The following is a 17,615-nucleotide window of genomic DNA, read 5'->3' as shown; positions in this document are numbered from 1 at the left end:
ACCCCTTCCACTCAACGATGGGAGAAATACTATTAATGGAGTAGGGCAGCAAGCCCAGACGCCCCCCTCCAGATTCCCAGGCGCTGCGTGCAATAATGATAACAGAAGTGTACTCATTTGAATAGATATTTACAAGTCATTTTCTCATCCATTGTAAGAAGGAAATTTTTTAAAAAAGAAAGAAGGCTAGAAGCATAACCTTCAATATACTAGTATATGGTCCACAGAGGTTTTTTCCATTCTTATCTGCATGCATTTAAAAGTATTACAGCTGAAACCGGTTCGGCTCAGTGGATAGAGCGTCGGCCTGCGGACTGAAGGGTCCCGGGTTCGATTCCGGTCAAGGGCACGTACCTTGGTTGCAGGCACATCCCCAGTGGGGGGTGTGCAGGAGGCAGCTGATAGATGTTTCTCTCTCATCGATGTTTCTAGCTCTCTATCCCTCTCCCTTCCTCTCTGTAAAATACCAATAAAATATATATTTTTTAAAAAAGTATTACATATGTTGATTATAATGTGAGATCCCTGTGATCTGAATAATTTTTGATGATGTATATGAAATATAATGCAAGGAAGTCCTCAGTGAAAACACCTTCTTGTTTGTTTAGTCACTTGGACTAAATTAAAGAAAAATTACTCATTAAAAAGGTAATTTCAAATTCAATGCCATATATGACTGTTGGAACAAAAACCCAGTTAAGATGATATACAAAGTTTAAGAAGGCCGGTGAAGGCTCTATATTAATACAGGCTAACCATTTAGCTTTGGAACTAATGGCTCAGCTGGAATTCAGCAAAATACCTAACCTAAATAGAGCAATATAGACAATACTTTCCATGGGCGATCTTCGGATCCCTTTTACTGTCTTCTAAAGCCAACCTGGCAAGAATTTTCATCGAAGTAAGTGGTCTAAATAGATTCCAACATTATCACTTTCCCTCCATGGCAATGTAATGTGATCTAGCAGATGAAAGGCTGTTCTGTAAATGCAGGTAATTTAGATTCAGTGCCCAATCCTATCACGGACTCTAAATTAAGATCTTTCTACCTTGCCCTGACCGGTGTGGCTCAGTGGATAGAGCGTCGGCCTGCGGACTGAAAGGTCCCGGGTTCGATTCCGGTCAAGGGCATGTACCTTGGTTGCGGGCACATCCTCAGTAGGGGGTGTGCAGGAGGCAGCTGATCGATGTTTCTCTCTCATCGATGTTTCTAACTCTATCCCTCTCCCTTCCATTCTTTGAAAAATCAATAAAATATATTTTTTTAAAAAAAGATCTTTCTACCTCATTTTTTTCTTAATCCTCACCTGAGGATACTTTTTTAAATTGATTTTAGAGAGAGATGAGGGGATTTTAGAAAGAGAAAGAGAAACATCGATGGGACAGAGAAACATTGATCGGTTGCTTCCCTTACATGAACCCGCAACCTAGGTATGTGCCCTGACTGGGACTTGAACCCACAACCTTTTGGTGGACAGGATGATGCTCCAAATGAGCCACCCAACCAGGGTCCTTTTCCACCTTATTTTGCTTGCTGTTAAGATGTGGACATAAAAAATTGGGGGAAATTACATAAAAGAACACCATAATATTCATAAATCCTGTACACGCTGTCTCCTAAATCTATATTCTGTTATTTTCCTTGTCTCAGTTTGAAATTTCACATTTTGAAGAAGTGATCCATTTGTTGTATGCCCAAATGCAAAGATAAAGTGTGATACAAAATTCCCTCTTTTAACATAATTATAATTTAGAAAAGTCTTTTTTCTTTTTTATTGAATTCACTGGGATGACACAAATTATGAAATCTAGAACCTCCAATAATACTTTTTCCCCATGTGCATAAGCAATGACAATTTTTAAAAAGCCACAAAGCACTCTAAATAGTCTATGTCTACTACCACAAAACACATTGAGTAAAATGGATGTCAAACATAAAATGAAATTTGAAGAAGTTTTATTTACATAATATAGAGGCCCGGTGCACAGAATTCGTGCACTCGGGGGGGGGGGGGGGGGGGCAAGTGGTCCCTGAGCCCGGCCTGTGCCCTCTTGCAGTCCAGGAGCCCTCGGGAGATGTCCTCCCCACGGGCCTAAGCCGTCAGTCGGACATCTTAGCGCTGCCACAGAGGCAGGAGAGGTTCCCACCACCGCCGCTGCATTCGCCAGCTGTGAGCCCGGCTCAGGGCTTCTGGCTGAGTGATGCTCCCCCTGTGGGAGCGCACTGACCTCCAGGGGGCAGCTCCTGCATTGAGCGTCTGCCCCCTGGTGGTCAGTGCGTGTCATAGCGACCAGTCGTCCTGCCATTTGGTCAATTTGCATATTAGCCTTTTATTATATAGGATCACATACACACACACACACACACACACACACACACACCACCCCTAATCCTCTATCAAGAGCTCTTGAAGTCATAAGATAGACATGGATGGCACATCACAACTTTCCAATTAGGGATAGGGATTTAGTTGCTGATTTCCCACCTAACTTTATTTAAAATAATAGTTCAGCCTTATCCGGTGTGGCTCAGTGGATAGAGCGTCGGCCTGCAGACTGAAGGGCCCCGGGTTCGATTCCGGTCAAGGGCATGTACCTTGGTTGCGGGCACATCCTCTGTAGGGGGTGTGCAGGAGGCAGCTGATCGATGTTTCTCTCTCATCGATGTTTCTAACTCTCTATCCCTCTCCTTCCTCTCTGTAAAAAATCAATAAAATATATTTTTAAAAAATAAAATAATAGTTCATTTCTGATACTTTCTAGTATGTTCTCAGCTCTATTTTCATCCATTCTACAGGCAATAAGCTAGAATGAAGGAAACAATTTTTTTCAGGAACTCTACATTGATACTGCGTCCCGTCAACTTAGAAGAATTTTGATGGTTTTCTTCCTTTTAACGTAGGATCAAAAAAAGAGAATCCAAAAGCAGTTTAAAAAAAAAAAAAAAAAAGAACGAAAAATATTAAGTGTATAGCACTTCCCCATTTAACAGTGAAAACAGTTCAGTGGACCGGTCTCAATATGTTTACATTTTGCAGAAACAATCTACTCACTAGGGGGTACTCCGACCTCAAAGAACATCCCAACCTTGAGGGTAAACAATAAGCTCCAGTTTCAGTTTTAATCTACAAGATCAGCAAACTATATCCAAGGGCCAAATCCAGTCTGCCACCTCCTTTTGTAAATAAAGTTTTCCTGGGACACAGCCACTCGCGCTTTTCTCACCTGCTACAAAGGCGGAGTTGAATAGCTGTGACAGACACTATATGGCCCACAAAACCGTCCAATATTTACTGTCTGTTAGTTTACGGATAGTTTGCCAACTCTTCGTCTAAAATACCCCAAATTGTTGAAAATCACTACCAATTGGGCCATGAGATAAAAGGTGGGCCAACAACTCATAACTTCGCTTTCGTTTATGTCCCATTTGTGTGTTGAACAGACACTACAGGCGAACTCTGCTGGTACTCACCTGACTAAAAGCACTCGCACCCTCATACACAGTCCAGGATTCCTCAAAAAGTTACAATTTGACCAAGCAATTCTACTCCGAGGTATATACCCAGGAGAAAAACGTATGTCCACACAAAAACTTGTACATGCATGTCCAGAGCAGGATTATTTAGGATAGGCCAAAGTTGAAAACCACTCAAATGGCCCACCAACTTATCAACAAATGTGATAGACCCACACAATGGAGTATGATTGGGTCTTAAAAAAGTATGAAGTACTGACACACCTACAACATGAATGAGCCTCTGAAGATGCTATGCTTAGAGAAAAAAACAGCCACAAAAGACCACAGATTGATAATTCCATGTGCCGTAAAGCAGTGCCGTAAAGCAGTGTCGCAGAGCAGGTGTTGAGATGGGTCACATATACTGCCAGGTGTGAATCCCCATACTGCTACTTATTATTGCCACCTCCCCAGGGTAAATAATTATTCATCTCCCCTTGCCTCAGTTTTCTCATCTGTAAAATGGGGAGGGGTGATTGCCTCAAAAGGAAGGGTTGTGGCCCAGGTTAAGTTAGAAAAATATAAACATTTTAACAACTTGTCCAACATATAATGAACACCGAAGCCATAGAATTTCAGAACCAAAAAGGAAAAAAAAAATCAAAGCATTCCTAAAGTTTTACCTGAAAACTTTAATTTTAACTTATTATACATATTTCCTTTGTCACTAAAACTAAAAGAGGAGCTGTGAACCTAAAACTGCTAAAACTGTTCTAAAAATGAGGTTTATTAATTAAAAAACAAAATAGGATAAACATTTTTTGAAACTTTTTAGAGATTTCTTTATTTTCTCTACCTGTATTCCTCTACTCCTTTTTCTAAATGAGGAAACAGGCCTTAAAACATCAAGTGAGTTACTCAAGAAGACCAACAAATCATTTCAGCCTCACATCCTCTGTAAAGATTTCCCCAACTTCCTTCTAACGAGGTGACCACAGTTTATGGACCACTCACTGAACACACTCCTTCAACAGCTCCCCATGCGTCAGGTACCAGGTTATGTTGACGATCCTAGGTGACAAATCAGATATGGCCCTGGCCGTAACAGGACTTAAGGTCTAGTTTCATTAGATATGAACTATTTGTCAACTTCTCCCATTGACAGAGACATTCTTGAGGCTAGATAAGTATTTGGTGAATAAGAATATTAATGGCAATTAAAAGAACAACCACCTTTAGGCATTTTATATAGACCATGTTACATTCAATTCTCACAACACCCCTTCAAGATATACACGGAGTGGCCAGATGATGATGATCTCTGAACGCATAATAATCTGGCCACTCGGTGTATATCCTATATAATAAAAGGCTAATATGCAAATGGTCGCCTCGACCAGGAGTTCGACCAGCAGGCAGGCCGGCCAACCGCCCATGTCCCCTCGCCCTGGCCAGGCTGGCCGGATCCCACTCATGCATGAATTCATGCACTGGGCCTCTAATATATATATATACACACACACTGAGTGGCCAGATTAGTATGCGTTCAGAGATCATCATCATCTGGCCACTCAGTGTATACTACCACCCTCATTTTACAGATAAAGAAACAGGCTCAGGGAGGTTAAGTAACTTGCCTAGAGCCACACAGCTAGAAATGGATGCATAAATGAACAAATACATACCACCACCACCAATTTCATGCATGGGGTAGAAGAGAATGTTCATTTCACCATATCATCTATGTAACAGAGCCTGTGTTTTAAGTGCTGAGAAAGTACACACTTGGAAATTGGTGAAACTTATCTACATGGCTGCCAAAAGTCATTTGAGGATCTCAGAGACATTCTAGAAATAAAAAAGAGTTATGCTGCACCTTACAATTACCGATCCACGCAAATGGCCTGTGAAGGAGCTGCCATTCTTTCAATAAATAAGGAGAAACTGGCCACGCTGTGCCCAAAGGTTACCAGGCGGCACCGTAGGGGGCTGCCTTAAGGACAAGCAGAAAGGCCCCAAATCTATGAAGCTTCCTAAAAACACGAAGTTGATTCTATAAACAAGAGTGCTAATCTGCATATCATAGCAGGGCTAGACACCTCTGCAAGGGAGTAACATGGGGAGTGTTTTAAAAAAACATTAAATCGCCCTAACTGGTTTGGCTCAGTGGATAGAGCGTCGGCCTGCAGACTGAAAGGTCCCGGGTTCGATTCCGGTCAAGGGCATGTACCTTGGTTGCGGGCACATCCCCAGTAGGAGGTGTGCAGGAGGCAGCTGATCGATGTTTCTCTCTCATCGATGTTTCTGACTCTCTATTCCTCTCCCTTCCTCTCTGTAAAAAAACGATAAAATATATTAAAAAACAAACAAACATTAAATCTGCATATGGTTAAAGGGTAACACTTTCATCATATACTCTAAACTCGGGGTTAAAATTAAAAGCCTGATCCAGACTCAACAGAATCTATATTTGAAATTATTAAACTACCCCAAAAAGGGGGGGGGGCAATCACCACTCCTACCTGCAAATGATTCAAACATTCAAAGCGAAATAAGTGTATGAAAAGAAATAACAAAGATTGAACAAAGAACGGGCAACAGCTCAGGAAGAGAACGCAAGATCTGAAATGAAATAATAAGCGCTCCGATTTTCAAAACTGGCTTAGGTGCAATAAAGCAATAAATGCTGATTGCGAATGGATGGGAACACATCCATATCCAAGAAGCCCATGAAGAAGTTTCCTTGGGGGGAGGGAAGGGTGTGAAAGGGGAGGAGAGTACTCCAGCTATTCAACAGGGCCCAGCAACCTTGAGGCAAGAAGAATTCCGTCCCCTACAGGGGGAGGAGGAAAGGAAATAAGCAGGTTTGACAAATATCAAGAACTTAAAGCGTCTAAAATGTTCTTTGTCATGTCATTGAAGGTTTCCGTTTCACTGAAATTAGATGTTTAGAACAAAAAGAAAGAAAAAAGGAAAGTTATGCACCAAGCTCTGGGATCATAAACACCTCATCTTAGGAAAAGCAAATGGTTTTACCTAAAAATCAGCCAATGACAATGTGCAAAACACGACTGAGGTGAAGGAAATAATCTCCTTTTTTGAAACCTGAAATATGTTGGTGTGAGACAGTATATTCCCAACATCCACAGAAAGGAAGCCAGATCGTTGGTTATCAGTCACCCCATGAACTGAATATTAAATATTACATGTATCTTGATAGACAAGCCTTTTCTTGGTCCGCAGTCAGGGTGTGCCAGCATTTTACATGACCGCTCCTCCCCACTTTCTTTCTTTTTTAAAAAAAATATATTTTATTGATTTTTTACAGAGAGGAAGGGAGAGGGAGAGAGAGTTAGAAACATCGATGAGAGAGAAACATCGATCAGCTGCCTCCTGCACACCCCCTACTGGATATGTGCCTGCAACCCAGGTACATGCCCTTGACCGGAATCGAACCTGGGACCCTTGAGTCCGCAGGCCGACGCTCTATCCACTGAGCCACACCGGTCAGGGCCACCTCCCCACTTTCTGTGATGCTGAGCTACCTTGGTTCTTCTAACTCTGTGAGTTATCCTCCAAACCACAACCCCCCAGCTCAGTCAACCCCAAGAACTCATTCCCTCAGAGTCCCACTTGGAGACAGGGATGCGCTCAATTCAAAGTCAGGGTTCGACTCCAGGTCGGTCAGGGCACAGGCCCAGGTTGCAGGCTCCATCCGCAGTGGGGGGTGTGCAGGAGGCAGCCGATCCGTGATTCTCTCTCATTTCTCTCTCTCTCCCTTTCCCCTCCTCTCTGAAATCCATACAAATATATTTTAAAATAAAAATTTAAAAAAGTACCAGTCCACACCATGGAATGCTGGGCAGCAGTTTAAGAGGAGGCAGAGTTAGATATATAGATGGCTATGGGAATGTCATCAAAAATACTGTTTTTCAATCGAAAATGAGTACTTTAGCGGAGTGTACAAATACGACCCCATTCTATTTTTAAAACAATCCTTACAAAGGTATACAGGAAGGGGACAATGGTTACCTCTGAGAATGGGACTACAGATGGTGGGAGAATAGAGAGACTTGGCTTTACATTTTAATGTCATTTTTATCATTTATTCCATAAACACGAGCTAATTGATAAAGGGAAAGAGTCCAATCGCTTTAGAAATGAGATCTTCCTGGAATAGCAAGTCAGCTTCTTCCCATACTGACCTGGGCCCTATGAGCAATCATACTGCAGGACCCCGATGGCCATCAGGTCATTACATTCTCCTCAGCTGAAAGAGGGGAGACCAAGAGACTGGGGGGCCCCAAGCGAGACCGAATAGAGAGCAGGTCTTACCTGCTCTGCAGCTGCAATTCAGTCGCTTGATTGTGTAGGTGTGCGGGGCGGCCCGCAGCTGAGATGTGGTTGAGTCCATGGCTTCAGAGCCAGAGAGAGGCATTTCGGTGTTTTTATAACAGGATATTGGAAGAACCGCCCCGCCCCATTCCCAACCAACACCCACCTCTGAAACCTCCTTACTTCCGGTCTGGCAAGTTAGGGCTAATTCATACTCTTCCGCAGGCAGGGGAATTGGAAGGACCAACTGGGAGTATGAAAGGGATAGAGAAAGTTTCCAAACAAATGTTTGGGATGAATGGCCACGATTCTATATCGGCGTTGCTGAACAATGCATAGGCTGACTAGTTTGGAGACAGGTGCTGACACGTCTTTAAAGACAAAGGCCGAAAGGAAAATGGGATTGATGAAAGAATGATCAGGAGTACGGAACCTCTACGGAAGAGGTAAGAAATTTAACTAGAAAACCCAACAATGGACATTGGCGGGAAATCATCTCTGCAGACATGTGCCTCACTTTAAGGAAACCCAACGCAGCAGGAAAGAAATGGATTTTAGAACCAGTTGGCATTCCACGTGATCTTGGGCAAGTCACACATCTCTGAATCTCAGGGGTTTTTTTTTCTATAAAACGGGTACAAGTAGCCCTGACTGGTTTGGCTCAGTGGATAGAGCGTCGGCCTGCGGACTGAAGGGTCCCGGGTTCGATTCCGGTCAAGGGCATGTGCCTTGGTTGCGGGCACATCCCCAGTGGGAGGTGTGCAGGAGGCAGCTGATGGATGTTTCTCTCTCATCGATGTTTCTAACTCTCTATCCCTCTCCCTTCCTCTCTGTAAAAAATCAATAAAATATATTTTAAAAAAAAACAAAACAAAAAAAACAAAACGGGTACAAGTAAAGGAGAGAATACACATAACATACCTAACATGAGAAGGCATGCACACCAATTCCCCTTAGGAAATAGGCCCTGTTATAAAGATGTTTTTCTTTGAAACAATCTTATGTCCAAGTTCCTTTGAAGAGTGCTTCTGCCACATCTAAAATGTGAAAAACAATTACAAAAATGTGCTAATTCCAGGACAAAAAAAAAAAAAAAAAAAAGACGCCATGCTTAGAGAAAAAAACAGCCACAAAAGACCACAGATTTATAATTCCATGTGCCATAAAGCAGTGCCGTAAAGCAGTGCCGTAAAGCAGTGTCGCAGAGCAGGTGTTGAGATGGGTCACATATACTGCCAGGTGTGAATCCCCATACTGCTACTTATTATTGCCACCTCCCCAGAGTAAATAATTATTATCTCCCCTTTCCTCAGTTTTCTCATCTGTAAAATGGGGAGGGGTGATTGCCTCAAAAGGAAGGGTTGTGGCCCAGGTTAAGTTAGAAAAATATAAACATTTTAACAACTTGTCCAACATATAATGAACACCGAAGCCATAAAATTTCAGAACCAAAAAGGAAAAAAAAAAAATCAAAGCATTCCTAAAGTTTTACCTGAAAACTTTAATTTTAACTTATTATACATATTTCCTTTGTCACTAAAACTAAAAGAGGAGCTGTGAACCTAAAACTGTTCTAAAAATGAGGTTTATTAATTAAAAAACAAAATAGGATAAACATTTTTGAAACTTTTTAGAGATTTCTTTATTTTCTCTACCTGTATTCCTCTGCTCCTTTTTCTAAATACTTGCTTCTTCAATCTCTTGAGTAGAGCTGCAACTGGAGGTGGCAAAAGAATGTTCAATGTAAAGAAAATATCCAGGAAACAACTCCAGTTGGCCAGGTGACAGTGTTGCAGACACCAGGGGAAAATGGAGGAGAGTGAACTGCATATGTCAAGGGCGTAGAAGCATGTCCCAGTCATGGAAGGAAAGGAGTCACAGGAAGTTTTTATGAAGAGAACGTGTAAACCACACTTCCAGAAACCCCAAGGCCTCAGGCAGTCTGTAAAAAGCAGACTCGATGAGACTCAGAGGAAACAAAAATTGTCCCAGACTCACACTCCATCACCAGGATCAACACTGCTTACCGACTTCCCATAAGGCCTGCTGTGTGTAGGGACCCACCCTACGTGTAACAGGTCTGGACAATTGATAGTTCTCTCGGGCTCACACTTGACCTTTTCTTAACATTAAAAACTAGTTCACTTACAATGTCTAAGTAGGGTGTCCAGCAAAGATGTTCCAATGTAATGTAATATCCCCCCATTGTCATGGTAACAGAAAACCAAATCAGTGGGCCAATCAATGTATGTGAAAGCCTTAGTAATTAGTACAAATAGTAAAGCTGAATTTTTCTCTAACTTAAATTACATATTATCAAGCCAGTATTTACATAAAGGCTGCATTTAACTCAATTCTCTGGTAAATAGCATTATTGGAACCACAAGTATGGACTTTAAAGCCTGTGGCCCCCCAAAATGTATATGCACTTTAACAGCTGATAGCTCAATTTTGAAAAGGAAATATATTTCAATAAACACTGCCTTTATAATTATTCAAAGTGCACGTATACATTTTTGGGGACACCCTATATAAGTATAAGCATCTTAACCATACTCTTGAGTGTATGTGCAAACACAATCCACACTAAATTGATAACTTTCTTAATATGAAATTGAGGCATTCCATCAATCACCACGCTATCATCAGATGAATGTCATGAATCTATGTGAATCTTTTTTTTTTTTAATATATTTTTATTGATTTCAGAGAGGAAGGGAGAGGGTGAGAGAGATAGAAACATCAATGATGAGAGGGAATCATTGATCGGCTGCCTCCTACACACCCTTTACTGGGGATCGAGACCAAACCTGGGCATGTGCCCTTGACGGGTATTGAACCGGGGACCCTTCAGTTCGCAGGCTGACACTCTATCCACTGAGCCACACCAGCTAGGGCTCTATGTGAATCTTGAAAGACCAAGGAAATCAAGGCCAAGCACAGGCTGAAACAAAATTCTTCCACAACAAGGCTCAGTAACACAGCACAGAGAAAAGAAAATCCCCGTTTCCCTCTTTTGGCTTCAATACTCCCCCCCCCCCCAAAAAAAAAACAACACACACACACACACACAAACACACACACGTTCATTCTACTTTTTAAAAGCCAGACCCAAAATATGACATCCACAAAAGAATGCCTGTCAATTGTAGCTGCTCATTAGAATCATTTAGAGAGCTTTACAGAATTATCAGTGACCAGGCCCCATTCCCGGCGATCCTGATTTCATTGCTCTGACACAGGGACATGGCAATCGATCTTGCTAAAAAGCTCCCCTGGTGATTCTCCTTTAAACCAATACAGCCTTTTCACACAATAACTGCTCGGAGGTTGATAAATAGGCTTTGGGCCTTTTAATGAGATTTTATTAACACGACTCAATTCATTCCGGAGCTAATGAAGGACGGTTACCTTGCAGGCACCGGGGTAAGTGATGGAGAAAGACACGTTCCCTGCCCTCAGGAAGCGGCCTGTTAACTAGGGAGAGAGAGCCATAAATAGTAACTGTAATGAAATATGATGAGAACTCTGGAGGTGTAAGCAGATACAGCATGCTTCGCGGATACAGCATGCCATCCCGAGGCCGGGCCATGCTGCGGGGATCCCGTGTGACCATGTGTCCCCCCAAAGCAGGGAAGGAAGAAGGTGCAGGTTACTGAATCCACGGGCACGTGTTCAGCCCACGCGAGATGAAGACCGTGTGCAACTTGCTATTCTCTTTCACGGAAACTACTGGACTATGAAGGCAGTCATTTCTATGTTTTCATTTGGATGAATCATCTTCCAATTCCCTTCACGGGATATTACCGATGGCATACTTACCTGGGAGACTAGAAATCCGCAAAAGACAAAGTAGATGGTCATGAAAAGCGTTGGCCAATTACCCGTATTTGCATAACACCTTTCCTTTCCAGTCATTTGCTAAGACAAAGTTCTGGGGCTATGCGAAGGCTCCATTGTTGGGGATCTGTTTCAGTTGCTTGAAAGATGCTACATAGGAAAATGTTATGGAAACTAGAGGCGTTCAAAGGATCCTTTGTAAAACGTTCAAAAATAAGAAACATGGGAAAATATTTTAAATCTTAAAAAAAAGAGGTAGCCCTGACCGGTGTGGCTCAGTGGATAGAGCGTCGGCTTGCGGACTGAAGGGTCCCAGGTTCGATTCCGGTCAAGGGCATGTACCTTGGTTGTGGGCACATCCCCGGTGGGAGTGTGCAGGAGGCAGCTGATCGATGTTTCTCTCTCATCAATATTTCTAACTCTCTATCTCTCTCCCTTCCTCTCTGTAAAAAATCAATAAAATATATTTTAAAAAAAAGAGGTAACATCTTTTCCATATTCATAAGGAATCAGGCACATGATTCCTTTCTTTTTTTAAAAAAAAAATATATTTTATTGATATTTTACAGAGAGGAAGGGAGAGGGATAGAGAGCTAGAAACATCGATCAGAGAGAAACATCGATCAGCTGCCTCCTGCACGCTCCTACTGGGGATGTGCCCACAACCAAGGTACATGCCCTTGACCGGAATCGAACCCGGGACCCTTCAGTCCGCAGGCCGACGCTCTATCCACTGAGCCACACCGGTTTCGGCCACATGATTCCTTTCAAGAGAGTGGATGAGAGTGATGAGGTAGGGGAGTGAGTGGGTAGTCAGCTGATCTTGAAAAGTACAATCAAGCATCTGGGTGAAAATTTCAACCTATGAAGACCCGGGGGTCGAAACCAACTGGTAATACTAATTTGGCAGAAAAGGAAATCACAACGCCAGAGCACTTGGCTAGAAATCAACAAAAAGCTTTTCAGTACAAATGAACATGGTCAAGGCATTTCGGCTTCAATCCGAAGTGGAACAAATTCTAAGTTAAAAATGTATGCTGTCAAGGGCCCTGCAAGAAAATCACTGACCAAGTCAGATTTTGTGGGACCTGAATGAGATTTCACATTCACCGCAGTTAAGGTGGCCACAGAATACCCAGGACTCTCTCCCTCCTTAGGCAGCTCAGAGGCAACAGAAGAGATGGATTCAGTCCTATCACAAGTGTTTCCTGAGAATACTCTATCAATTACAAGTCAGCAGAATATTGATGGCGCTAATGTGGTGCTGACCACTTCTTTTCCATATTCAAAGAGCGGTATCATCACCCTCCCAGACCTTAAGGAATCAGAACTAGTAACTAACATTGATTTAATGATGGCTATATTCCGTCATCACAATATAAATAACACTGTAACCTCACAGTTTCCAATTATGACTTGGCTGGCTCATTTAAACCAAATATAACTAAGATATAACAAACAACATTTACCGCCCCCCCCCCCCCACACACACACAATCATTTGGGGGCTTTGGGGAAATATCTAATTCACCCTTACTGGTGTTAAGAATGAAGAAACTGAGGGTGTTTTTCTTTTTTTTCCATTTGCCTCTCTAGCATTGTGCTATTCGCACAGGGCTACGGAGCACTTTAAATGTGGCCAGTCCAACGGAGAAACTGGATTTTGAATTTTATTTAGTTTTAATTCATTTAAATTTCAATGTAATGTTGATTCCGTTATTGGAAAACTTTTAGGTATGCTTGGATCAACTTGGGTATGTGAATCTACTTTTGCAAATGCAAATTTTATGAAAACTCAATTCAGGTCAAATATTTCCCCTGAAAATGTAGCGTAGAGTCAGGATGGAGACGTGTTGTTAGTGTAAAATACACAGTGGGTTTCACATACTGAGTAGGAAGGAAAGGCTGTGAAATATCTCATTAATCATTTCTATCCCGATTACATGTTGAAATGATCCTAGTTTGGCTCTATGGGGCTCAAGACAGTATCTTGTTAAAAGTCACTGCACCTATTGGTTTATCATCTTCCAAAGGTGGCTTTCAGAACATGTACACATGGGAACTGACATGTAAAATGACATGCATGGCTCCCAGCCTCTCTCTCTTTTGGACGGCGCGGCTCTAGGGCACTTCTGCCGTCACTTAATCGGGGGCACATCTGGATCTTCTTCTTCTAATCCCCAGGCCGGTCATGAACAAACAATAGGGCAGGGAGGAACATGTCGTCTTAGGAACGGAGTGTGAGGAAAGTGTGTAGCAAGCTCTACCCACCATCACCATGTGAGGCAACGCTGTAATACCTCAACATGCAAGGGGGGGAAAGATGAGTTATCGGCACTTAAACAAATTGAAAGCCAGCACTGCAGACAACTTCAAAGAGAGAGAGCCAACTGCCCGAAGGTCTTGCTTTCATTCCCAACTGCAGACAAAGCACCACTCCCCCAAAGAGGGGGGATATTCCAATGGTGGCTACCCAGCAATCCACAAAGAGGCGAAAATCGCTCCCCAGTCTTATCGGCTCAACTTCGAAAGCCACGGACGACACACACACACGGAACTAGGAAATGAACTTCAGATTGCCAGCACTTCCCTCCCAGGCAGATGAGCAGGATCGTGCACTTGGAATAGTGTTTGACAAGAATGAAAAGGAAACTATTCAAAACACATTTAAGGGATGCACAATTAGATGAGGAGCTGCAGATTTAATTCTCAATCAGCACTGTGATTAATCTGATTCCCTGCCTTCCCCTGGTGTAATCATCCGGCCCAGATGAGAGGATGAGCGTTTGCCTGTCAGTTCTGTCTTCTAGCCCAGCTCGGTGACTCGAAGCAGACGGCTCGGCCACGCTAGCCACCATCCCAGCCGTGGAGGAAGCCTCCAACACGGATGTAGCCGGCATTGCATAACGAGGCATCCAAAATTCCGATCCCCCCAACTCTTTCCACGTTGGTCTACACCAGGTGAGGCATTTGCTCAAACGCAAAGCACCCGGTCTTAAATGACCCCCCCCCCGCCCCCCGCAATCCGTGCATGGGGCGAACACAAAGGCATCTATCTAATATCCCGCACAATAGACACACACCCCACAATTAAAAAAGCCTGGTCGTTCTTTCTCTTGCTCTCCGCCCAAGCCGAGGGAATGCAAGCTGCTCTTTCCGTTCATGGTCTACGGTGCACGCAAGGTAACAATAACCCCAACTGGTCCCGGGGAGCAGCGACCAAATCGCTTCGGCCACGTCCCCGTGCAACCGTCAGGCAAAATGCAGACAGCAGCCTGCAGCCGGCTCCACGCCTCGTGGGCTGGCCGTTCCCGGCTCGGTGGCCGCCGAGCGCTGGGAAGCCCCAGACCCCCGCCCGGCAGGAGGTCCAGGTACCGTCTAGAAAGACTCGGGGTGAGCGGGACCAGGGCGGGGGAGGGGATGGAGGGCAGGGGTCGGGCCCGGCGCGGGTTCGGGTGCGGCAGGACCCGGGCATCACTGCCAGGCATTTTCCCACACTCCCGCTCCCTCGCGTGGAGACTCACTTGCCGATCACCTCGCACAGCTCGTACACATCCTCGAACAGCACGTCGTCGTCGGCCATGGTCCGGAGGGGGACAGTGGCCGCAGCGTGGAGGGCTCCGAAAACGGGGGTGGGGGCGCCAAAGAGCTCAGTGCCGGGCCCCGGGATCGCCTCCTCCCCTCGGGACGCGCGAGCCCTCGGTGCTGAGGACGCTCGAGTGGGGCTGCGAGGCCCGGAGACTGCGGCGCCTTCCTCTGCGGGCGACCGCCCCGGCGCGGGCGGCGGGGCCGGGGCGCGGGAGCGAGGGCGGCCCGGGCCCGGCGCCGCCCGCCCGCCCGCTGCTCCTCGCGCTGCTAGGGCCGCGCTGCCCGGCGTGCGGCTCCTCGGGGACCGCGCGGCGCCGCGATCTCCGCCCGTCAGCCCGCGCGGGCCGCGAGGCCGCGAGCGCTCCCTCGGCGAGGCTGGCTCCGGCGCGGCGCGGGGCGGCTCTGCCGACAGGGGCGGGGGGGGGGGGGCCGCGGCGGGACCACGGAGGGACGATCGCCGCTCGGGGAGGTGGCGGCGGCAGATCCGCGCTGGGGACCAGGAGGCGGCGGCAGAGACGCTCCCTCCTCCGCCTCCTCCCGCCGCCGCCGCCCGCCGGGGAGTGGGAGGGGGCTTCGCGGGACTGGCTGTCCGGGCAGGCGGGAGCCGCGGCCGCCGCCTTCAGCTCCTCCTCCTCCGCCCGAGCCGCGGACCAGCTCGCCGGCCTCGCGCACCCGCCTCGCGCACACACGCCCTCCTCCCGCCCCGGCCGCGCGGCCTCGGGCCCCACAGGCCCCGCCCACTCCCGCCCGTCGGGCGGCGCGGGCCCCGGCAAGGCGACGGGGCTGAGCGGCGCATGCGCGCGCCGCCCGACACGTCACGCCGATCGGGCGGGCGCCGGGGATCGGGGAGGGGTGGGGGGCCGGCCCTCGGTGCGCGCAGGCGGCCGCGGCTGAGGTGGGGGCGGGTCGGGGTCGTCACCTCCGCCCCCGAGCCGAGCCGCGCGCGGGGCCGGGGGACAAAAGGTCCGCGACCGAGCGCACGTGTGGGGCGATCCGCAGCGGGAGGCGCGGAGCCCCGGCCGCACCCACCCCCTCCCTTTGTCACCCCCGCCGGCCTTTCCCAGGTTTGGCTGGGAACGAGCCCCGATGAATGGGAGAGCGGCGAGAAAGGTGGCGAGGTTGTCGCTCCAGACCGTGCTAGGCGAGGATGCCTTCAGTGCCGCTGCCATTCTTTCACGACAGCCAGGGCTGGGGCGGGGATGGGGGGGGGCGCCCCCCTATAAGTCAAGACCAGACAAAAACTGTCCAGGCTGGTGTGCAACAACGAATGGCAATTTCTAGACACAGCTTCTCCCGCATGCTGCCCCGACTCAACAAATAGCTACCCAGCACCTGTCCCCCGCTGCAGACAGCCGAGAGAGGGGTCAGGAAGGCAGGGACAGAGACCTGAAGCCCCTTTGTATATTGCCCGCCCCCAGGCCCCCAGGACCTACCCTGCTGTCTATACAATTCGGGATAAAAATACGACTCGAGGGCGTGTGCACGGGGTCAGCGCGGGAGTGAGCTGGGTGGTGCCGCCTTGCTAGGTTGTGTTCATTAGGAACATGTTTGCTCCACTGAGCATGTGCGGAATGAGCCAGCGCCAGCAGACAGGTATATGCCTCAGCTGATGACCAATAAAAAAGTCTTTGTTTCTCTGCACAGCAGAAGTGTCCCATTAGTTCATAAGTCAGCTTCCAGGCATCACCTGGTAAAATTCTCAGCGCAGCCATTTAAAAGGAAAGAAAGAAAGAAAGAAAGAAAAAACGTTCTGTGCAAACCCTGGACCACGCCCTCCACGCTCAGAGATTCACCAGTGTTAACGAGTTGAGTACTAACCCTTTTAAAAATGCAAATCAGAAGGCAAATACAATAGTATGGGAAGGCTTTCTTCTTTCCCTAAAGACCTGGGGCATTCTCTAGAGAAGGGAGCTTTAGAGCCTGGGAAACATCGCCTCCATTGAGGGTCCCACACATCCAAGTCACTCACCCCCAGTTGGCACTGCCACTTCATTCCATTCTGCTCTGAAGTGACAGTGACCCCTCACAAGTCACCTTGTCAGCTTCGCATCCTCTCCCCAGCCCCAGTCGGAGCTATGCCAAGGCTTGTCGACTTCATTTTGGGGTTGTTTTCCACAGAGGCCTGTAGTCAGAGGCAGAAAAGGACAATCTATAATAATAAGAGCGTAATATGCTAATTAGACCGGACAGCCGAACAACCTTCCGGACGTCCTTCCGGACGACCTTCCAGATGAAGCTGGGGCTGCGAGGGGTGAGCCCCTTGCGCAAGTTTCGTGCATCGGGCCTCTAGTTGTAAAATAAAAGAACGTGGAATGGAATAAAAAAGATGACTACAAAGATAAGCTTGCAGTCTGCTGCTGGAATCACCACCTGTTTAGATCTGGAAAGAGCCGTAG

General features: G+C 46.5%; 1 protein-coding gene across 14 annotated transcripts in view; it reads right to left on the bottom strand.

The window, feature by feature from the left end:
• The window catches only part of CASK (calcium/calmodulin dependent serine protein kinase), a 311,008-nt gene extending 295,214 nt beyond the window's left edge, over positions 1–15,794 (bottom strand). For 13 of the 14 annotated variants that reach the window (XM_080652077.1, XM_080652069.1, XM_080652073.1 and 10 more), the window contains exon 1: positions 15,156–15,334. In XM_080652077.1, the coding sequence (XP_080508203.1) occupies positions 15,156–15,214 (59 nt within the window). In that variant the 5' untranslated portion in view covers positions 15,215–15,334. Of the gene's footprint in view, positions 1–15,155 lie in introns of all 14 variants that reach the window. The other variant, XM_080652074.1, reaches the window with a different exon arrangement.
• Positions 15,795–17,615: the final 1,821 nt, after the last annotated feature.

The sequence above is a fragment of the Plecotus auritus genome (genome assembly GCF_963455305.1).
Source record: "Plecotus auritus genome assembly, chromosome: X".
Taxonomy (NCBI): domain Eukaryota; kingdom Metazoa; phylum Chordata; class Mammalia; order Chiroptera; family Vespertilionidae; genus Plecotus; species Plecotus auritus.
Note: the sequence above shows the minus strand (reverse complement) of the source record. Positions and strands in the feature narration are given on the sequence as shown.